Source organism: Gorilla gorilla, chromosome 1 (genome assembly GCF_029281585.2).
Source record: "Gorilla gorilla gorilla isolate KB3781 chromosome 1, NHGRI_mGorGor1-v2.1_pri, whole genome shotgun sequence".
Classification (NCBI taxonomy): domain Eukaryota; kingdom Metazoa; phylum Chordata; class Mammalia; order Primates; family Hominidae; genus Gorilla; species Gorilla gorilla.
In genome coordinates, this window is record NC_073224.2 from 116,256,605 (window position 1) to 116,279,500 (window position 22,896).

Below are 22,896 nucleotides of genomic sequence, written 5' to 3' on the forward strand. Positions count from 1 at the left end.
AAATTTAAATGTATATTACTAACTCAAAGAAACCAATCTGAAAAGGATACATACTGTATAATTCCAACTAAGCACAACTGGGGACAGGATAAAGATCAGTGGTTGCCAGGGGTTAGCAGGGATGGGGAGATGAGCAGACAGAGCAAAGAGGATTCTTAGGGCAGCAAAACCACTGTGTATGATAATATAGAGATGGCCAGGCACAGTGGCTCATGCCTGTAATCCCCAGCACTTTGGGAAGCTGGGGCAGGTGGATCGCTTGAGCCCAGGAGTTTGAGACCAGCCTGGGCAACATGGCAAAACTTGGTCTTTACTAAATATACAGAAAAATCAGCCAGTTGTGGTGGTGCTCGCCTGTAGTCCCAGCTACTTGGGAGGCTGAGTTGGAGGATTACTGGAGCCCAGGAAGTTGAGGCTGCAGTGAGTTATGATCATGCCACTGCACTCCAGCCTGGGCAGCAGAGTAAGACCCTGCCTCAAAACAAACAAACAAACAAACAAAAACAAAAAAAAGATAACATAATGATGGATATATGTCAATATAAATGTGTCCAAACCAACAGACTCTCTAACATCAAGAGTGAACCCTAATGTAAACTATGAACTCTGAATGATAATAATGTGTCAATGTAGGTTCATCAATTATAACAAATAAACCACTCTGGTGAGGATATTGATAATTGGGGAGGCAGTGCCTGTATGGGGGCAGAGAATATATGAAAATCTCTGTACCTTCTGCTTAATTTTGTTGTGAACCTAAAACTGCTTTAAAAATAAAGTCTATTTGCAAAATAAAAAACAAAATCTGCTTGTATCCCTGGGCATGGTGGCACATGCCTGTAATCCCAGCTACTTGGGAGGCTGAGGCACAAGAATCACTTGAGCCCAGGAGGCAGAGGTTGCAGTGAGCTGAGATCGTGCCACTGCACTCCAGCCTAGGCGACAGAGCAAGACTCTGCCTCAAAAAAAAAATCTACTTGTAAAAAAAGTTTTTAAGAATAAAGACATACTGTTAATATTTTTTTCCAGAAAAAAAGAAAAGGATAAAGGGATGAAAGATATTCCTTTCCCCACTCCCCTTTAGAAAAAAAAAAATTACACTCAGCCCCGTCCTGCCTCATGCTTTATTTTCCATAGAGCTTGTTTCCATCCATACCTCCTCTGGTCTCATCCATGCTGATTCCAGGGTCCAGGTTCTCAGGTCTGAGGTCCATAATGTCAGGTGAAGCCCTGCCCATACCATTGCCTAGTGGCCAACACCCCCACCCACCACAGCCTGATGAAGCCTCTGTCAACCAGGGTTTCTTATTCCCTGAAAGAAGAAATTCAAAGATGAAATGCACCCACTTCCATATCCTCAGTCTCCTCCCACTCATATCAACATGCTAAAAGGGACCCTCATCTATCTGGACTGGAGAAGGGGACTATCTGCATTGGGGTGGGGGGAGGTTTGGGGGATGACTGCTCTTTGAATGAATGGTATCAAAGTGAAGAGATTCTGGATTTTGTAGAGTCCTGCCCTAAGGAACAACTGTCTACCACTATCCTACCATCACTCGTCTTTCACTGGCATCTCCCTACCCCAGACCCAACCCCTCTTTTCAGTCTCCATCTCATAAGTCAGCCCCCTTAGTCCACCTGCTCACTGATTCCTGACTCCACCCAGTGATTCTCCATGTTCTGTCTTCTCAGTCACCTCAAATGCTCTATGCCCCAAAAGGCTCCCCATTGTCAGCCACCACGGGGGCAAAAGGGACTAATTTCATTCCATACCTTTCCCAAGCCCTTTCTCCCAAACTCCTTCCCTCATCACCCTTAACCCACAACTCACAACAGAGAATCTTGTATCCCTGAGGGCACACAGTGAGGCTGCCTCACTCCTCTTCCATGCTAAGGATTTGCAGCAGTATATTGTACACTTCATGTTCCATGTAACCCTGTAGATGTCAGGAAAGGAAGAAAAGGAGATGAAGAACAGAAAATGGAGAGAGAGAGGTGAGGGAGAGGTTCTGTGGTACAGTGGAAGGCTATTTACTATATACCTTCACTTATAGTATTTAACTTCTCCATGGCTTTTTCCCTATCTTCACAGGGAAGATAATGATGTCTACTTTTCAGGATTGCTCTGAGGATTACAACCATGAATATGAAGCAAAGCACCAGGTACACAATAGGTGTTCCATTCTTTGTAGTTATTATTCCTAACAAGGGAGCAAGACACCTACCTCTTCTTCCTTGTTTAGGACTAAGTGGCTCCAGGAGGAGACTGAGAAAGGGTATTGGGGACAGGAAAAGTCCTTACTATAGGCCAGAGAATGGAAACAGAGGGGGAAACACCTCTCCTTCTCACATTCATGCACAACCTCTCTTGATCTACCAAACGAGATCAGAGACCTAGCACTGGATCCAGCTTTCCGAGAAACAGCAAGTATGTACAGGGACCCTGGAGAAGAGAGAGGGACCCTAAATGCAATACCCTACACTCAGCTTTATGTCTATACCTCCCTCAAAACTCCACCATGCTCACCCGAGCAGCATTCAGTAGATGATTCCTGTAGGTGGAGATGATCTCTTCATGGTTCTTCTGGGAATCCTGGGAATGAACATCAATGGGAAGTCACATGTCCACCCTCAGTCACCCAAGCATGAGGAGCAACACAATGAAGTGGTCAGCAGTACCAGGTGGGCTCGTTGGCCCATCACTGGCCCATCCTGGACCACTGCCCAGCCAGGCCTCTGTAATTCCTAGAATGTCTCCCACATATACATCACTTCCACTGCTGACCTTCTTCTCCAGCACCATCCCTGACAGCCAAAACATACCTGCAGCTGCAGGGCAAGGCGAGCATTTTCTCCCCGAATTGCTAGAACCTCTTCTGAAAGCTGCTCCAGCTTCTTCAACAACTCCTTGATCTGAGGCCAAGAGGAAAGAGGCAACCAATGAGGCTCCAAGTCATTTCTCCCACAAGGGTCAAGGTCAGCTTCCTTTTACTGAGTATTTAATATGTGCCAATTTTATACAAATTGTCTCATTTAACACTCAAAACAGCTTTTCTTCTGTGTGGTGTTCACTAAAAGTAGGAATAACAACGTAAAAGCTAATTAAGGTCACAAACTTCGGTGAAACCCTTAAAAGTCCAAATCTTTTTGATATTGTGAACTATACCCCTTCCAGTTTAGTTTCTTCTGGACTTTCCTTACTTGTCAGTTACCTTTTAAAATTTGCACACATTATGATTAAAATTGGGCCTCCCTCTCCCTCCCCCTCCCCCTCCCCCTCCCTCTCCCCACGGTCTCCCTCTCCCTCTCTTTCCACGGTCTCCCTCTGATGCCGAGCCGAAGCTGGACGGTACTGCTGCCATCTCAGCTCACTGCAACCTCCCTGCCTGATTCTCCTGCCTCAGCCTGCCTAGTGCCTGCGATTGCAGGCGCGCGCGGCCACGCCTGACTGGTTTTCATATTTTTTTGGTGGAGACGGGGTTTCCCTGTGTTGGCCGGGCTGGTTCCAGCTCCTAACAGCGAGTGATCCGCCAGCCTCGGCCTCCCGAGGTGCCGGGATTGCAGACGGAGTCTCGTTCACTCAGTGCTCAATGGTGCCCAGGCTGGAGTGCAGTGGCGTGATCTCAGCTCGCTACAACCTCCACCTCCCAGCCTCCTGCCTTGGCCTCCCAAAGTGCCGAGATTGCAGCCTCTGCCCGGCCGCCACCCCGTCTGGGAAGTGAGGAGCGTCTCCGCCTGGCCGCCCATCGTCTGGGATGTGAGGAGCCCCTCTGCCTGGCTGCCCAGTCTGGAAAGTGAGGAGCGTCTCTGCCCGGCCGCCATCACATCTAGGAAGTGAGGAGCGCCTCTTCACGGCCGCCATCACATCTGGGAAGTGAGGAGCGTCTCTGCCCGGCCGCCCATCGTCTGAGATGTGGGGAGCACCTTTGCCCTGCCGCCCCGTCCGGGATGTGAGGAGCGTCTCTGTCCGGCCGCCCCATCTGAGAAGTGAGGAGACCCTCTGCCTGGCAACTGCCCCGTCTGAGAAGTGAGGAGCCCCTCCGCCCGGCAGCCGCCCCATCTAAGAAGTGAGGAGCCCCTCCGCCCGGCAGCCACCCCGTCTGGGAAGTGAGGAGCATCTCCGCCCGGCAGCCACCTCGTCCGGGGGGGGGGTCAGCCCCCCGCCCGGCCAGCCGCCCCGTCCGGGAGGGAGGTTGGGGGGATCAGCCCCCCGCCCGGCCAGCCGCCCTGTCCGGGAGGTGAGGGGCGCCTGGTGAGGGGCGCCTCTGCCCGGCCACCCCTACTGGGAAGTGAGGAGCCCCTCTGCCCGGCCAGCCGCCCCGTCGGGAGGGAGGTGGGGGGGGTCAGCCCCCCGCCTGGCCAGCCACCCCGTCCGGGAGGTGAGGGGCGCCTCTGCCCGGCCGCCCCTACTGGGAAGTGAGGAGCCCCTCTGCCCGGCCACCACCCCGTCTGGGAGGTGTACCCAGCAGCTCATTGAGAACGGGCCATGATGACAATGGCAATTTTGTGGAATAGAAAGGGGGGAAAGGTGGGGAAAAGATTGAGAAATCGGATGGTTGCCGTGTCTGTGTGGAAAGAGGTAGACAGGGGAGACTTTTCATTTTGTTCTGTACTAAGAAAAATTCTTCTGCCTTGGGATCCTGTTGATCTGTGACCTTACCCCCAACCCTGTGCTCTCTGAAACATGTGCTGTATCCACTCAGGGTTGAATGGATTAAGGGCGGTGCAAGATGTGCTTTGTTAAACAGATGCTTGAAGGCAGCATGCTCGTTAAGAGTCATCACCACTCCCTAATCTCAAGTACCCAGGGACACAAACACTGCGGAAGGCCGCAGGGCCCTCTGCCTAGGAAAACCAGAGACCTTTGTTCACCTGTTTATCTGCTGACCTTCCCTCCACTATTGTCCTATGACCCTGCCAAATCCCCCTCTGTGAGAAACACCCAAGAATGATCAATAAAAAAAAAATAAATAAAATAATAAAATAAAATAAAATTGGGCGTCTACTGTGATGATTCCTATTTCCTCTCATGTTTTAAAGTGCAAACTAACATTTAAGTGAACATTAGCATCAAGTAGTGCAGACATTTGTATGCATTTCCTTGATTCAATTTGTGACCTTACCAGTTTTGAATTGGAATTGCCCCATTTCGTAGATAAAGGAAACTAACTATATTGCTGCACTTTTAAGTTTTCAAAACAGTGTTTAAAAATTGCATTGTTTTTATTTTTTTAAAACTCAGTTTAAAAAGACTAAAATGTTCTTTCAAAAGAGGCATCTAAATGTATTCCTAATTTTGTATATGGGCTTAGGTTTTGTAACCAATTAAAAAAAAAAGCTGCTATCAAATATGATAAAACATTGAAAACTTAAAAAAATTAAAAAAATTTTTTAAAAAAAACAGCTTTTCTTCCGGGAGGAACAATACTTCTCTGAAGGAAGTTTGTTTTTTTGTTTTTTTTTTTTGTTTTTTAGACTGAGTCTTGCTCTGTCACCCAGGCTAGAGTGCAGTGACACCATCTGCTCACTGCAACCTCCGCCTCCAGGTTCAAGTGATTCTCCTGCCTCAGCCTCCCAAGAAGCTGGGATTACAGGCATGCGCCACCACACTCAGATAATTTTTGTATTTTTAGTAGAGGTGGGGTTTCACTACGTTGGCCAGGCTGGTCTCGAACTCCTGACCTCAGGTGATCCGCCCACCTCAGCCTCCTAAAGTGCTGGGATTACAGGTGTGAGCCACTGCGCCCAGTCTGTTTTGTGTTTGGAGGCAGGGTCTCACTCTGCCACCCAGGCTGGAGTGCAGTGATGTGATCTCAGCTCACTGCAACCTCTAAATCCTGGGCTCAAGCCAACCTCAGCCTCCTGAGTAGCACAGGAACAGGCACATGCCACCACACTCAGCTAATTTTTGTATTTTTTTGTAGAGTTGGGGTTTTGCCATGTTGTCCAGGCTGGTCTCAAACTCGTGGGCTCAGGCGATCCATCCACCTTGGCCTCCCAAAGTGCTGGGATTACAGGCATGAGCCACTGTGCTCCGCCTGAGGGAAGTATTATAATCTACGTTTTGTAGATAAAGAGACTAAATTAAGTAATTTGTCAAAATCACACAGCTAATAAGTGATGAAATCATGATTTGAACCACAATCTCTTTGACTCCTTGGCCGATGCTCTTAACTTGGTATCAGATCCTAACCTACTCCTGGCTACTGACCACTAAGGGAAATGGAGATGAGTCCTTATGGCTTATTGAGGCAGAGGCACAAATGCAGTTAATGGTAACTAGCAGTAATAGGAATAGTGGTAGTAGGAATAATGATAGCTACCTTTTACTGAGTACTTACCATGGGCCAAGAGTTCCAAATATTTTTTTTTTTTTTTTTTTGAGGTAGAGTCTGGCTCTGTCGCCCAGGCTGGAGTGCAGTGGCGCGATCTCAGCTCACTGCAAGCTCCACATCCCGGGCTCACACCATTCTCCTGCCTCAGCCTCTCCGAGTAGCTGGGAGTACAGGCGCCCACCGCCACGCCCGGATAATTTTTTTTGTATTTTTAGTGGAGACGGGGTTTCACCGTGTTAGCCAGGATGGTCTCAATCTCCTGACCTCGTGATCCGCCTGCCTCAGCCTCCCAAAGTGCTGGGATTACAGGCATGAGCCACCGCACCCAGCCCCAAATCTTTTAAATAAATATAATTTCTTATTTAATGTAATCTTCACAACCATTTTATTATCCTCATTTTATAGATAAGAAAACTGAGGACTAGAGATGTTAAATAACTTGCCCAAGATCAGACAACCTCGGTCCAGAGAACACATTCTTAACCATGACACTATGTTTGCTTTTACCCGATTATCTACTTTCAACTTCTCCTTCAATGCAACATAAAAATACTTTCTTTAATTAACCTCAACCCGCACTGATTCCTATTCTGGATAACATTCCTTCTATTTTTATGTACTCCACACTATAGAAAACATACATTCTTTTATATATATATAATTTTTTTTGAGGAGAAGGAGGAGTCTCGCTCTGTTGCCCAGACTGGAGTGCAGTGGTGCACTTGGCTCACTGCAACCTCCACCTCCCAGGTTCCAGTGATTCTCCTGCCTCAGCCTCCTGGGAGCTGGGATTACAGGCACATGCCACCACACCCATCTAATTTTTGCCACCATGCCCGGCCTTTTTATATTTTTTAATCATTCCAAATTTGACCATGTATCCAAGTTTTAATAAGAAGTCTGAAATCATTCATTTCACAGTTAAGTCTGGAAATACTAAATCCATGTGTAAATTGATATTTAGAGTTCACAAAACATGTCTCATAGAAACATGTAGACTCACATTTAGAGCAAGCGTTAGGAAACTCTGGTATCTAATAGCGGTTTTCAAGCTTTTTTTCTTTCTTTCTTTTCTTTTTTTTTTTTTTTTTCGAGACAGAGTCTTGCTCTGTCACCCAGGCTGGAGTGCAATGGTGCAATCTTGGCTCACTGCTACCTCTGCCTCTCTGGTTCAAGCGATTCTCCTGCCTCAGCCTCCTGAGTAGCTGGGATTACAGCTGCCCGCACCACGCCCAGCTAATTTTTGTATTTTTAGTGGAGACGGGGTTTCACCATGTTGGTCAGGCTGGTCTTGAACCCCTGACCTCAGGTGATCCACCCGCCTCGGCATCCCAAAGTGCTGGGATTACAGGCGTGAGCCACCGCGCCCGGCCTCAAGATTTTTTTCTTTGCATTGGTGCCCTCTTTGCCAATGGACATCGTTTTGTAGAACCCACCCTGAAGTGGAGGCAAGAAGAGCAGCTCTCGCTGGGTCTACTTTTCTTAACTCATTAGTTCCTGAATGACCTCCTCAGAACTTCAGTAAAACCACAGCAACCCATCATGCTATTAGGCCTCTTCCCAGGCTAATATGCAATTCAAGTCCAAATGCTAATAAACGATGGTGCTGCACTGGTGGCAGCCCTGAGCACACTGCTTCTGAATCTGGGTGCCAAATTTTAGTACCTAAGCCCCCTTCTCTCTTCCACTTATACCTTACCTCCCCTCCAATCTCACCAACCCCCTCAGACCCACGAGAACATAGCAGTGTGGTCCCTGCAAAGGACTGGTGCTCCGTTTGGGGTATTAATCTGACCCACTGCTGCAATAAAGGTTGCTGGATTCAGGTTAGCAAACTCCCAAATACACAGAAACTTTCCCCAGTGCTCCCCAGGGCTACCTCAGCTGCTCACCTTGGCTTCCTTGTCTCGGCAAGCCCCAATGAGATGCTCCATCTTCTCTTTCAGCAGCTCTGCCGTTTTCTCAAACTGCTCGGAGCGCCCCCGCATCTCGCTGGCCTGGCGCTCTTTTTCCGCTGCCTGAGCGGCCAGGTCCCCGCTCCGGCGGCGCTCCTCGGCCACCGCCTCCCGCAGCCGACCCATTTCCCGGCAGGCCGTATTATACTTTTCCAGCAGAACCTTCAGCTCCTGGCCCCAAGCCTGAGCCTGGGCCACCAACGAACCCCGAGTTTTCTCGTGTTGCCGTAGGCTGGCTGCCTCCCGGGCCCTTAGCTCAGCCACTTCCTCTGTGGCTTGGTAGAGCAGCTGCTTCAGCTTTCCGATCTCCTGGCTCTTCCCGCTCATCGTGGCCTGAACTGCCCGCAGCTCTTCCTCCAGCTTCCCCAGGTCTTGCTCCAGAGCGGCCACTTGGGGGGATGCTGGGGCCTTTAAGGAGGTGCCTGGCTCCCTACACGGGGACAAGGACCCCCGCAACTGCTGGTTTTCTTCTTGCAGCCGAGCCAGCACCTGCTGGGCCTCCCGGTGCCGATCCACCAGGGTGCTGATGCAGGCCCGCAGCTCCTCCAGGGATTCCGCTGCTTTGCTTTGTGCACTCCTCTTGCCCACTAGGTCTGCGGGCAGGCAGTCCCACAGCCCTCGGAGACCGCTGCTCTGGGAGGCCAGGAGCTTCCGCAGCTTCTCTGTGGCCTCCTTCTCCATGGCCAGTTCATTTGTCAGCAGCCCCACACTCTGTCGCAACTGCTGTAGCTGGACCTGCGCCTCTGGCTTGGGCACAAACTCCCGCTGCAGCCGCTGGCTCAGGGACTGTAGCTCCCTCTGCAACCTCTGCCGCTCCCGCCCCAACTCCCCTAACTCCTCCAGCAAGTTACTGTTGCTCAGTCTCAGTACTGACATCTCCTTCTCCAGCTGTCCCTTTGCCAGGCCTCCTAGGGCCTTTTCCCCTCCAGGGGCCCCTAGAGGCTCTCCTCGAGCCCCAGGAACCCTTTTCTCCTTCTCTTCATCCTGTTTGATGCTCCCTGGGGCTGCCTTTAGGGCTCCCTCTCTGGACTCCTGGGAAGGAACCTCAGGTTTCACCTGTAGTCCTGCCTTTGCCCGTTCCAGCCTTGCCAGCACCCGCTCCAGTCGGGCTTCCATCTTCTCCCAGGCAGCTGCTGCTGCCTCAGCACGGGGAGTCCCCAGGGCTCCCTCCATGACTGGTCTTGACAAAGCCCCCCGGGCAGCATCCTTTTCTCGCCACACTGCAGCAAGCTCCTCCCTTAGTTGCAGCAGAAGCTGGTTCATGGCTGCTGGGCCCACTGGTTCAGCCACTGTGCCTCCTGGTTCAACTCCTAGAACCTGGGAACTCTCCTTCTGGCCAGCAGGCAGCTGGTCAGCATGATCAGGGCCAAAGGTCTGTGCCCCATTGGTAGTCAGTTGTTGTCCTGTGGCTTTCCTGATGGTCTCAGATGCTGGGCCCTGGGGTGGCCCCTGTTCTTCTGGTTGGGACCTTCCATGGACTTCATACTGGATCTTTCCTGGGGCTGAGTCCTCAGCCTTCTTTGGAGCTAATACTGGATTTACTGTGGCTGCTGCCTGCTGCTGCTTCTTTGGCTCTTGTGTACTCTCAGCCAGCAGGTCCTTAGGACAACCCTGCTCCATGCCATCCCCTCCAGGCCGGAGACTAGAGCCTTGCCTTCCTGAAGCTCTGGGCTCCCAGGATAGGAGGACCCCTAGCTCCTTCGCCTGCTCTCGAATCTGGTTCTCAAGGTCCAGATAGGCTGCAGCTTGAGTCTTACACTCTTCTGTCTTTTGCACCAGCTCCTGCTCCAGCTGAACAACTTTCCTCCGCTCCTCTTCATACTTCCGCCTCCACTCCTCCGAGCACGGGTCTTCATCCTCCTTCTCCTCTTGCTCCTCTTCAGGCTCTGCTCTCCATGAGCTCTTAGGAGGAGAACCTGCCTGGGGCTCAGATGGAGAGGCCTATGTTGGAAACAGAATAGTAAAGTGTGGCCACTAGGCAATGAACTCAGCCCTAGGAGTGCCTTTCTTCTCTTAAATGTCTTGACACCCCAAGGACCACTGGGAATAGTCACAGTGGGATAGCCTGGGGTGTGTCAAAAGCAAAAGGGGGAGGCACTTAGGGTCTTACCTGGGATGCGAGATCTGGGTGCTGGACTAGCCTCTGACCTATAAGAAAAGATATGAGGAAAATGAGAGAGAAGACAGGTTCCATGTAGTTATAGCCCACATTCTTATCTTCAGACTTTTTCTGAGAGGAGTGGCCTCTCTGTGATCAATCTCACTGCACATCTTCCTGGTGCCAGAAGCCAATCTTGTTTAGTGGATCCCTAACTATCCAGCAACTTTGGTTTCCTATCCCAGAAATGGGCCACTTCATTCATTTTGTTCGCTCATTTATTTATTGGTCACTATGTCCAGCACTTTAATAAGCACTGGAACTTCAATGGTGAGCAAAACAGAAATGGCCTGTCACCTAAGGGGGTTACAATCTGGTAGAGGAAAGAGAGAGTGACCAACCAATCACACAAATAGATGTACAATTACAACTCATAAACGCCAGAAACAACACTAGCCAGAGTTGTCCTCAGTGAGAGACCAGGCTGCATTAAAGAATTTTGTGATCATACTTTTGGGATGGGGATTTGGGGTCCTCTCACAGTAGCAGCAATAAATACGTAAACTCTCAACCCAGGTGACAATTATTTGTCAGATAGATTACTTCCATGGAAACAAATGGGACTCTAAGAAACTTCTCTGATTCTTAGAGAACGTGGAAGTTACAAAAGGGCCTTTACCGCCCCGCCGCCGCCGGTTCAGGGCCTGCTGTAGCAGCCTCCACAGTGCCTTGTCTTGTGTGTGCAGAGCATAGTGCAGAGCATCATGCCCTGTGCTGTCCACAGCCCCCGCGTCTGCTCCGTGGCTCAGGAGCAGTTCAGCCACCTCGGCACTGCCTTTCTCACAGGCCAGGATCAAAGCCGATCTGTGGGTTGAGACAAATCTGAGCACAGACTTTCCCCATGGAACCCAGAAGTCCTGGTTCCAGACATTCCACTCACAGGGTAAGCTCTCATTCAGTGGGGTCAGGAGAACAACAGACCAACATTAGACCAGACTAGACTTCTCTTTTTTTTTTTGAGACGGAGTTTCACTCTTGTTGCCCAGGCTGGAGTGCAGTGGCATGATCTCGGCTCACTGCAACCTCTGCCTCCCAGGTTCAAGCGATTCTCCTGCCTCAACCTCCCGAGTAGCTGGGATTACAGGCATGCACCATCACACCCGACTAATTTTGTATTTTTAGTAGAGACAGGGTTTCTCCATGTTGGTCAGGCTGGTCTTGAACTCCTGACCTCAGGTGATCCGCCCACCACAGCCTCCCAAAGTGCTGGGATTACAGGTGTGAGCCACTGCACCAGGCCTGGACTAGGCTTTTCAAATGCCATTCCTTAGAGCTGCAGGAACAGAAATTAGGGGGCCAACTGGATGAGCTCCATTTTTATCTGCTCTATATATCAAGATTCTACATACTTTTTTTTTGAGACAGAGTCTCGCTCCTCTGTCGCCCAGGCTGGAGTGCAGTGGTGCTCAGCTCACTGCAACCTCCACCTCCCAGATTCATGCCATTCTCCTGCCTCAGCCTCCCGAGTAGCTGGGACTACAGGCACCCACCACCATGCCCGACCAATTTTTTGTATTTTTAGTAGAGACGGGGTTTCACCATGTTAGCTAGGATGGTCTCAATCTCTTGACCTCGTGATCCACCCGCCTTGGCCTCCCAAAGTGCTGGGATTACAGGGATTCTACATACATTTTTTATTGGAAAAAAGGATCCTCTTGCTTAAAAGATAATTTGACAACCAGTAAATTCAGCCAACGGGTCCAGAAGTATCGATTCTACTTCTGGGGTCATCTATCTATGAAGACGGTGGTGGCAGCAGGCAGAGCTCTTCAGAACCTCCACTGGGAAGGAATGAGGTTCCCAAGAACACAAAGACCAACCTGATTTCTTCCCCAACACACACAAACACACACACACACGTTGCCCACTGGCTTCTTTCTAAATTGTTCAGGCATGGGAATTGGGGTGGGTAGACGAGGGGGGCTCACTTGTCATTCTTGTCTGTAACATTAACTCGGGCGCCTCGCTGCAGCAGCTGTGAGCAGATAGCTGCGTGCCCACCCAGCGATGCGATCATCAGGGGTGTACGTCCATCCTGCACAGATTGTAGGAAGGGGTTCATGAGCAGCCAGGGACTGCAGAGGCTTGACAATCCTACCGGCTCCCCTCCCCTCACACCTCTCCAAAAAAAATAAAAGCCCAAATCTTGGGTCTGAACACTCCCTTTTGGAGGGTTAGAAGCTCTCCAGAAGATAAGGCTTAACTTCTCTGTGAGGAAGAAGAGGAGAAGCAGGAGGAGAAGGAAGAGAAGGGTGGTGCTAACACAACCCTAGGTCATGGAAGTTGGCCAATCAAGCTGAGAGGGAGGTGCAGCCCTTCTGTGTAGGACACTGCCCACTTGCCCATCTGACACTCACATTATCCAACACGTCCAGGAAGGCTTCGTGGTCACACAGCAGGAGCACACTTGAGGCACAGCCAGAGGAGGCTGGGGAGAAGATGATTGGGTTAAGGGGAAGCATGAAGAAAGCCTACTCAGACTATGACCCAACATCCCTTCCGACCATTTCATTGGTTGGCCCTGGCTGCCCTTCCCTCCTCACGCCTCCCCTTTCCCACCCTGTAGTCTCTGCAGCCCTGTTCCCATGAGTCCCCTGCACACACCTGCCCAGTGCAATGGACTACGGTTTTCTGCATCCACAGCATCTTCATTAGCACCATGCTGCAAATGGCCACAAAGGGAAGCAGCATGGAGCTTGGTGTTAACATCCTCATCCCATACCCCCATTGGGTCACCAATTTCCATGGTAATATGAGGAGGGGCAGAAGGTCCACTTTGGAGAAGGCTATCTACTAGGCAAGCCCAGTTCATCCATTGCTGATGATAGGCAGCCTTGAATATCAGCCCTGGTTTCTAAACCAAGGGGCTAAGAAAAATCAGATGGTAATAAACGTGTTAGGGAAAATGACACCCAATGTCCCCGTGGCTGGTACTTTAGAAACATAATGGTGAAATTTGGAAAGGATTAGGAAGAACGAAAGTAGAACATCCATTTGCCTGATGGCCGGTTAAGATAACTGATTTTTTTTTTTTTTTTTTTTTTTTTTGAGACAGAGTCTCTCTCTGTTGCCCAGGCTGGAGTGCAATGGTGCGATCTTGGATCACTGCAACCTCCGCCTCCTGGGTTGAAGCGATTCTCCTGCCTCAGCCTCCCGAGTAACTGGGACTACAGGCACATGCCACCACACCCAGCTAATCTTTTGTATTTTTATTAGAGATGGGGTTTCACTGTGTTAGCCAGGATGGTCTCGATCTCCTGATCTGGTGATCTGCCCACCTTGGCTGCCCAAAGTCTGGGATTACAGGCATGAGCCACCGCACCCAGCCGGTAACTGCCTTTTGTACTTTTGGAGACTCATTTATAAATTATCCACATGTCATTTTACATGTATATTTCTCTTTATACTACTAGACTATAAACTCTTCAGAAACAGACAGTAGGGCTTTGGTTTAATTTGAACATCTCTGTCCTCCTTCCTCTTGCCCCTCATCATAGCAGGAAGTCTCTGCAGTGGCTCTACTAATGACAAAATCGATAGTGCCTGGCAACTCTGCTTTATAACCTGCCCTCAAAGGCACTATCAAACATGGTGCCTGCACATAGTAGGTGTTAAATAAATGTTGGCAAACAAATGATTATCAGCCCTCCTATTGGGGATGAGGCGAGTACATTTGGCCAAATATTCCTTTTAAGTATGAAATGAAGTTAGAAAACTCTGGGACCACTTCTTCCCTTCATAAGAGTAGTATCAAGGGACTGCTCTTACCTGAAGCAGAACTTTAACACACTGTGGCTGGCAGGAGATGGTGGCCAAGTGTAGGGCAGTGCTTCCTGGAACAGAAAGAAGGGGAGAAGGAGGGTAGGTGGCCCCGTGCATGCTGATGACTCACAGGGAGGGAAGGCAAGAGACGCACAGATAATCAGGAGATTAGGGAGAGAACCTTTCAGCCACACGGGGCCAGAAATTCCTGTTCCCCAAGTGCCTGGTACCTGTGATGAAGGTGGGAGTGGGGGTGAGGTGTGCCCAGCTTACGGGGAGGGGAACTCCTGGAAGGATGCTGGCCAGAACTTACTAAGGAGAGAAGCAAGGGGCCACAGTAGGAACGTCCAGCAGGGCCCAGCACCGCCCCCGACTGCTGCTGTACCAGGGGCAAGCAAGCAGCGTGGCCCAGTGCTCCGGCTCACTCACCATCCTCATTCTTGCTGTTGATGTCAGCCCCATTTGCAAGCAGGATAGTCAGACATTCTGTCAGGCCTTTGGAGGCTGCCAGATGAAACCTGCCAGAATCAAGACCGAGAGGCCAAAGGATAAAGGGACCAGGGATGAGGAATGGGAGAATATTGATAAGCCCTTCTTGCTATGCTCCCTACCCCAAAGCCAATCCTAAAAGCAGAAAAAGAAGCTCCCCTAGCTTGAATTTCTGAGAAAGAGAAGTCTATATGGCCTCCAATCACAAAGGATGCTAAAAGCAAGGAAGAAATAAGAGCTACAGGTCTCAAGGAATCTCAGACTATTGCAGGGGTGTCTAGGGAACACCTAATTACCTGCCTCTCTGAGCACAGAACCTTAGCGGAAGTGGAAGTGTCACAGAAAGAGTCAGCCAGAGCAGAGTGAAGGCTGGACATTCGAAGGCTTTGGGTAGAGACAAAGCCTTGACTTAATCACTACTCCCTCTAGCCATGTGACTCCCATGCTACCACTTCATTTCAAATTTCCCATGCATACACACCCTCCTACTTGTGCAATGAAGAAACACTCTACTTAGTGTATATATTCATTTTCTGTTTGTTTAATGGGCTTTATGTACTTTACAAGTCAGTGGTGTCAATCTGGGTTGTGCAATGGATGGAGCTCAGGAACAATATTTTCTTTCCTCACTTTGTGTAGAACTTACATGTAGCAAAAAACTATTGATATACTTGCTAATTAAGACAATGAAAAGAGCTGTGAAGTTGTAGGCATTCCCTGGTCCTATGTTATATTGGATTCGGGGGCTTCAAAAGGGAGCCACATGTAAGGGGCAGGGACAGGAGGACTGACTTACGGGGACTGGCCATTTGAGTCAAGCTTGGTGGGTCGGGCAGATTTTCTGGAGGCCAGGGCAGCCACGCGTCCCACATCCCCCCTGTGCACTGCCTCCAGCAGCTTCTGATCATGGCGGTTCCATCTCTCCACCTGGTCAAGAGCCACAAGTTGTGTGAATATAGGGCATGGGGGTAGTGTGGAGAAAGAAAAGAGGCAAATGGTTAGGATGCCAAATGAGAGAAAAGGAACATCCGTTTTTCTCTTCCACAAGTCACACATCCTAGATCATTTAGTCCTTCTTAGGTGGGCCTAGCTAAATCTTAACCAGCTAATATGCCACCAAGAACTATTGCTGGTTATTTCCAGCCCTGAGCCAGAAGGACCCTGGACCACTGAATTAAAAATCATTTGAGTGCTGAATGCACAGTATTTCAAATGTCCTTTTGTCATCATGATTACAGTTGTTGTTCAGTGCCCAACCTCAGAGCAATCCTTTCCCTTTTGCTCTCTAGGTCTTGCTGGAGCAAATGGAACCAACGTGACCACTCTTGAGGACTCATGTTGCCTCTCACCACCGCCTCCACCCCTGAAATCCTGCTGCTCTGCTTTTTGTTGTCAGTTGTTTGAGAAGTACATTAAGGCACTGAGCTTCAGGTTACAGCTAGGAGTTCCAATACCTAACCATTCCACCTCTTTTCATTGGCTTTGGGCCCCACAATTAAAAGAGGAAACTAGAGTTTCTGTTTTCCCATATCATATCTAGGCCCTTTGGCGACCGTCTCTCTCCTTTCCATGGCAACAACAACCAAAAGGCAAAGAGGTTTCTAGTTATGTTTGAGGAAGCAGCAAGAGGTAGCTCCCCTTCTCCTCCCTCCCAGTTTCCCTGGCAGGGAGCCGCTGTCTAGACAACAGCCACACCTGGGCATGCATTGTTCTATCATTCCAGCTTGGGTTTTGCGGGTGGTAGGGTAATTATAATAATTGAAGTGTTACAGGGCGTAAAAGAGACAGCTATGTAAAAACACCCAGGGCTGAAAGTACAGAAAAGCCTGGTTTTGTCCAGAGAAGGGAATGAAAAGGAAGAGATAGATGCAAAGATCTGTGGTCTGATGTAAAGGCTGCCAGACAAATATTTCGCTGGCTGGCCTGAGTTTGGGACCTAGTTCAGCTACATTCTCGGCTATGTGACCTAAAGTAAGCCATTAAACACCTTTAACCTGTTTCCTCTTCTATAAAATATGGCTAATAACAACTACCTCATCATGCTGTGACTATTAAACAAGCTAATATATACAAAATCTCTTTATAAACTGTAAAGAGCCATACAAATGTATGGCATCCTTGTAACAAAACAGGAAGTAGTGGGGTGTTGGTGGTGGCACATAGCATTTTATAAAGTATAATCTCAACAAGAGGCTATAGAAAGGGGTGAAGAAAAATAGGGTCTGTGGAAGCCCAGTAACTCATTTTCAAACACTGTTTACGTAGCCAGGGCAAATTATTAATCAACCACAGGAAAGCTTTAAATATCCAAACCATAAAATTATCTAAGGTAGATGGATTCTGAGGTAATACTCCTGTACAGAAGTTGTAACTTCTCACAGTCCTTTCCCATGCTATTTCAATTAGTCTCTCAACATCCCTGGAAAGTAGCTAGGGCTATTATTCCATCTCTTTGACAGAAGAAACAGAAGTATACCAAGATTAGATAACCATTCAAGATCACAAAAAAGAGTGGCAAAATTGGAATTAGAATCCAGGCCATGGCCGGGTGCGGTGGTTCACGCCTGCAATCCCAGCACTTTGGGAGGCCGAGGCGGGTGGATCACCTGAGGTCAGGAGTTCAAGACCAGCTTGGCCAACATGGTGAAACCCCATCTCTACTAAAAATACAAAAAATTAGCTGGGGGTGGTGGCCGGTGCCTGTAATCCCAGCTACTCAGGAGACTGAGGCAGGAGAATTGCTTGAACCTGGGAAGCGGAGGTTGCAGTGAGCTGAGATTGCACCATTGCACTCCAGTCTGGGTGACAAGAGCAAGACTCCATCTCAAACAAACAAACAAAAAAAGAACCCGGGCCACCTGATGCCAAATCCTAGCTCTCCCCACCAGACCACACTACTACAAGCTATAGAAACAGGTTTACTTATTTCCAGATAAACAGTCTCAAGTTGCCTCCAGGGCAAAGCCACCCACCCTCAGACTCTACTGTCGCAAGGAGTCTCCAAACAGGTTAACTCTCAAAGGACAAAATAAGCAAAATGACTCCTTCACATACTAACAGACTCTGACATGTAAGAACGCATTTTCTAATGCCCTTTGGAGACCAGGTCACCCCCAGGAAAGCAGAGAGCTAGAACTATGCCCCACGACAGAGTGCTGCCATCAGCTGACCTCAATCTGCAGTTCTCGAAATGTTTCAAGTCTTGACTCTAACACTGTCTGCCTCTGTGAATTTAGGCATGTAACAACATCTCTGAACCTCAGTTTCCTAATACTATAACAACCTATAAGGCATCTAGCTCGGTGTCTGTCACATAGTAGATGCACAATCCATCCTTCCTGAGCACATTTTAGATGTTCCTGGGCTCAGAATTCTCCAGCCAGGAGAGTGGAAGGGATCTTGCTGATACTAGCCAGTGAATAACAGCCAAGCTGTACAGATGGTAAAGATGCTTCTTAGCAATATAGATAATTTTCTTTCCACTTCTTTTTTTTTTTTTTTGAGACAGAGTCTTGCTCTGTCGCCCAGGCTGGAGTGCAGTGGCGCGGTCTCGGCTCACTGCAACCTCCACCTCCCAGGTTCACGCCATTCTCCTGCCTCAGCCTCCCGAGTAGCTGGGACTACAGGCGCCCGCCACCACACCCGGATAATTTTTTGTATTTTTAGTAGAGACAGGGTTTCACCATGTTAGCCAGGATGGTCTCAGTCTCCTGACCTCGTGATCCGCCCTCCTCAGCCTCCCAAAGTGCTGGGATTACAAGCGTGAGCCACCGCGCCTGGCCCTTTCCACTTCTTTTTATTTCTTTTTTCTTTTTCTTTGTTTCTTTTTTTTTTTTTTTTTGAGACAGAGTCTTGCTTTGTTGCCCAGGCTGAAGTGCAGTGGCATGATCATGGCTCACTGCAGCCTTGACCTCTGGGCTCAGGTGATCCTCCCACCTCAGTCTTCTGAGTAGCTGGGACTACAGGCATGCTCCACCACACCCAGGCAATTTTTTTTTTTTTTTTTTTTTTTTTTTTTTAGAGATGAGGTCTCACTGCATTGCCCAGGCTGGTCTCAAAAACTCCCAGGCTCAAGCGATCCTCCGCACCTCAGCTTCCCAAATTGCTGGGATTATAGGTGTCAGCCACCACGCCTGGCCTGGATACTTTTCTTTCCAGCTAGATAGTTCTAAATCCACCCAATTTACTTCCTATAATCTCATTATACTAAGTAGAGTTTAGAATGGGTAGAAATTTTTCATGGCCAAGCCTCTGCAGAGCTGAAGTAAAGGACAGAGAGATGCTTTCAAATGTCAAGATCCAGTCTGTAGCTTACTCCAGCACCTTGGAAAGGAGGCACTAGATTACCATCACAGCCTCAAGGGAGCAATCACCAAATTAATCAGCAGACTCAATAAGTATAAGCTTTGTATTTCCATTGCTGAGATTAGAGGACTTTTGTAGAAGTAATTGTACCTTCTCCTTATATCTCTGGCTGTGTACCTATAAGCATCCTATAACATGGAAGCACACCAGCAAGTAGAGAGAGAAGGAATGACTTCTGCTGTAGGTCAGGTGAGTGGAAACAGAAAGGGGAACCAGGACCTAATTCTCAATGTTGTGATTGCAGTAGACAGTATCTTTTTTTTTTTTTTTTTGAGACGGAGTCTTCCTCTTGTTGCCCAGGCTGGAGTGCGATGGCACCATCTCAGCTCACTGCAACCTCCGCCTCCCGGGTTCAAGCGATTCTCCTGCCTCAGCCTCCCAAGTAGCTGGGATTACAGGTGCCTGCCACCACACCCGGCTAATTTTTGTATTTTTAGTAGAGATAGGGTATCGCCATGTTGGCCAGGCTGGTCCCAAACTCCTGACCTCAGGTGATCCACCCGCTTCAGCCTCCCAAAGTGCTGGGATTACAGGCGTGAGCCACTGCGCCCAGATGATCCAGTGCCAATTATTTAAAGCTCTCTTCTGGTCTACTTCTGGTCTACCTAGGCAGAGTAAGCTCATAGGTAAGATACCCTCAAGGATATCCTCTACTTGACTAAAATAAAATGGGATTATAGGAGTTGGGTTTTTTTGTGTGTGTGGATTTTCCTATATACTGGTAACTTAGATTAGCTTTAAAATGATCACTGCTTTTTCAGTCCTTACTCAGACTGACAGTGCAGGGCTCTAGCCCTGGACCCAAGTGTGTGAGTGGAGATGGGTAGAGGCAGTCTTCCAGTGTGACTGGGAAGCCAGGCTTTTGGAGTGGCCAGAAAGACTGCCACACTACTTCTCTGACAAATGGTTCCAGAGTAGTTTGCCACCAAAAACAGTGGAGGAATTTATCATGAGAAGTGTGGGGAAATTTAATGAGGAACCAATTTGCAGCTGAAACTGGCCTATTTGCAAGCTTTCTATGACTCCAATCTGTCTGAAGAAACAGTTTTCTTTCCAGCTAGATAATTCTAAACCCATCCAACTTACTTCCCATAATCTCATTATAGTAAGATCTTGTTATACTAAAAGTTTAGAATGGTTGGTCATTCTTTATGGTCAAACCTCTGTACAGCTAGAATCAAGGGGGACAGAGGGATGGTTCCAAATTCCAAAAGCCAGCCCACTCATTCCAGCACCTTGGAAAGGAGGTACTGCCCAAGGATTGGGGGATCAGAAAGAATGAAATAGTTTCCCCATTCCTAAGAAGCAGGCAGACTCCACAAACCTGTAAGGGAAAGGCAACATTGAATACTTTCAGTAACTAAGGAAGAGTCCATATGAATTTCTAAAAAGTCATTATGAGTTAAGACTGAGTCTGGGCAGCCTCAGTTTCTGGTGCATATAATAGTAAATACCTTTTGATTGGTTGATCAATGTGTGGAAACTAAGTAGAGATGCAAATGTAAGTGGGACAAGGACAGGCCTCAACAGAGTTCATACTCTTGCCTCATAGCTTGCTTCCAGGATTCCGTAACCTGCCCATGCAGAATGAGCTAATTGAACATTTCTGATATTTGCTTATGAATGATACTACTAAGTCAAGTTAGCAAAGCAATATTGCTACAAGTAGCTGGCTAATTTTCTTCTAAATTAGCCGTAACCCCAACCTCTACAGAAAATTCCATTTCCAAATAAGGGGGCTCTCTGTAAGAGATCTCTAGAGAAGAATAAGCAATACCCTCCCTAAGCCACCACCTTCTATAATCTTATGTTTTTTTTTTCTGGGAGAACATGGGGAATAGAGTGACTTCTGCTGGGAACCCTGAGTCTGCTCTATCCTCTTCTCTCATCATCACTTTCCCCCACCTCAACCAAAGGAAACAGAGAGTATCATTCCTAAACAAAACTGGGCAAGGGTTCAGGAAATGAATAATCTGGGGAAAAGCAGGCAGAAAGGCCTTGAGCCTTGACTGGCCCAAGAACCAGTCTGATGATCAGGCACTGCAGTGAACTGGCTGGGGTGGACTCTGCAGCCAACTCACCCAGTCCTTTGGGGAGCAGTCAGGCAACTGTGCATCCTCTGGCAGTGCCTGTGAGGCTGACCAGACTGCAATATTAACTCACAGCAAGCAGGCAGGAGGAAAAGTGGGACTGGCGACCACTGGGCAGAGTAGGGCAGAGGTTGGAGGGGAGAACAGAAGGTTGCTGTTGTGGGAGCATCAATTGGAAAAAGGTTTGGAGTGATGTTTGAGGAACAGCAGTGCTGGTGAGAGATGGGAGTGAAAGTGGCATGGGGCAGGAGGGAAGCAATGACAGAGGAGATTGTGAAAAAGGGTTAGCAGAAGGCACAGGGCTGGGAGTGCTTGTTGAACTAACAGGAAACAGCAAGGATAGAGCTACGTGGAAGGCAAGATTGTGGGGACAGGGCAGGGATGAAATATGGGGCTCTGAGGCACGACCTGGTGGTGTAGAATGGAGCTTGAGGCCAGGCAGGGGCTGAGGAAGATGCTTGGGGGAGGTTTGGTACTGGGAGACGGAGCAGAAGTAGGGTCAGGGCCATGGGAAGGGGACAGAGTTGCAGAAAACGAACCAGAAATCGGGGGTGTAGATGCTAGGAGGACAAGAAAGGGGCCGAGGAAAGGGCCTTGGGGATGGCAGAGGTGAGCAGGGCAAGTCAGAAGCTGCAGGGCAGGGTCTTGAGGAAGGCAAAGCTGGCGGGCTTCCTTGCAAGACTAGAGGAGCTAGAAAGACTGATAAAAAGAAAAGGCGATGATGCATTGAGACGGGACTAAAGACTTCTGTCACCACAGAGCTGGGACCCCAACCCCATCCTCCCACACATTTTGGCACCTACCGCCACCTGTGTGCTGGAGCAGGAGAAGATACGCTTCATGGCCGGGGTCGGGGCCACGGGGGATGGGGACGCGCAGAGAGCCGGGCCACAGGTTACCGAACCCACCGGACTTGGCTGCGGCTGTGCAAGAGACAGCTGTCAAAAAGCAGAGCGGGCCCCGCCCCAAGATCCGCCTCAGAACCCTCCCTGCTCAATCAGAGGCAAGAACCCAAGGGCTGGGCTCAAAACTCCGCCCCTGGCCCTGCCCTACCCCACCCCTGCAGAGGAGAAAAGCCCGCAGTCTTAGGCTGCGACGGGGGCTTGGCGTCGAACCTCGCCCTTCAAATCTGAACCCACCCTGGGATCCGACCCGCTCAATCAGGAAAGGAACCGGGTGGGCTCCGGCTGAGACTCCTCCCGGACCTGGACCCGCCCCACCCTCAGTTCCAGGCGGGGCCTCCGCCCCAAGCCCCTCCTCAGCCCCGCCCCTCGGAGAGCGGCAGCCAGAGGCAGGAGGGTCCCGGCTTCTACCATGGGCTTCGGTCTCACGGACTATCGTATTTGCATTTAATCACCGGTAAAGTTACCTCTGCCCCCGCCAACTCCCCCCGCCTCGCCCCCGCCACTATTCCCCGGCCAAAAACCCAAGCAAAAAAGAGCATTTGAAGACAGCAGTTCGGAAATAGGAGATTGTAGTGTTAAGCAGAGCAGAGATAATGCGCGGCCCACGGTAACCTGGGGAACAAAACCTAAGGAAAGGGGATCAGGTTCAATTTTATTTTTTCTTTCTGTTTTCTGAGACAGTGTCTCTAATCTGTCCCTCTGTCGGCCAGGCTGGAGTGCATGGCGCTATCATAGCTCACCGTAACCTCCAACTTGTGGGCTTAAGGGATTCTCTCCCTCCAGCCTCCCGAGTAGCTGAGACTACAGGCATGCACCACCACGCCTGGCTAATTTTTT

At 49.2% G+C, this 22,896-nt stretch overlaps 1 protein-coding gene across 3 annotated transcripts; it reads right to left on the bottom strand.

Moving 5' to 3' along the window:
* Positions 1-1,106: 1,106 nt before the first annotated feature.
* Positions 1,107-22,377, bottom strand: ANKRD35 (ankyrin repeat domain 35). 3 transcript variants are annotated; one of them, XM_055356887.2, is made up of 15 exons: positions 22,294-22,377; positions 21,958-22,077; positions 15,496-15,626; positions 14,640-14,728; positions 14,217-14,281; positions 13,053-13,110; positions 12,806-12,876; positions 12,377-12,483; positions 11,068-11,252; positions 10,401-10,438; positions 8,228-10,231; positions 2,824-2,913; positions 2,528-2,593; positions 1,832-1,937; positions 1,107-1,312 (listed from the first exon to the last, which is right to left on the bottom strand). In XM_055356887.2, exons 2-14 carry the CDS (start codon positions 21,994-21,996, stop codon positions 1,875-1,877), a joined length of 3,006 nt encoding a protein of 1,001 aa, XP_055212862.1. In that variant the 5' UTR covers positions 21,997-22,077; positions 22,294-22,377; the 3' UTR covers positions 1,107-1,312; positions 1,832-1,874. The 3 variants fall into 3 exon arrangements, with proteins under 3 accessions (XP_055212862.1, XP_055212857.1, XP_055212864.1); XM_055356882.2 differs by having other exon boundaries at positions 21,958-22,365; XM_055356889.2 differs by lacking the exons at positions 13,053-13,110; positions 14,640-14,728; positions 15,496-15,626; positions 21,958-22,077; positions 22,294-22,377 and having other exon boundaries at positions 14,217-14,253.
* Between the last annotated feature and the right edge of the window lie 519 nt (positions 22,378-22,896).

Excerpts from the sequence above, each read along its gene's own strand:
- ANKRD35 (XM_055356887.2), bottom strand. The coding sequence starts at position 21,996 with ATGAAGCGTATCTTCTCCTGCTCCAGCACACAGGTGGCG. Across the intron at positions 12,484-12,805 it reads TCCTGGACGTGTTGGATAAT|GATGGACGTACACCCCTGAT; the intron begins GTGAGTGTCAGA and ends CAATCTGTGCAG. Across the intron at positions 1,938-2,527 it reads ATCTACTGAATGCTGCTCGG|GGTTACATGGAACATGAAGT; the intron begins GTGAGCATGGTG and ends TGACATCTACAG.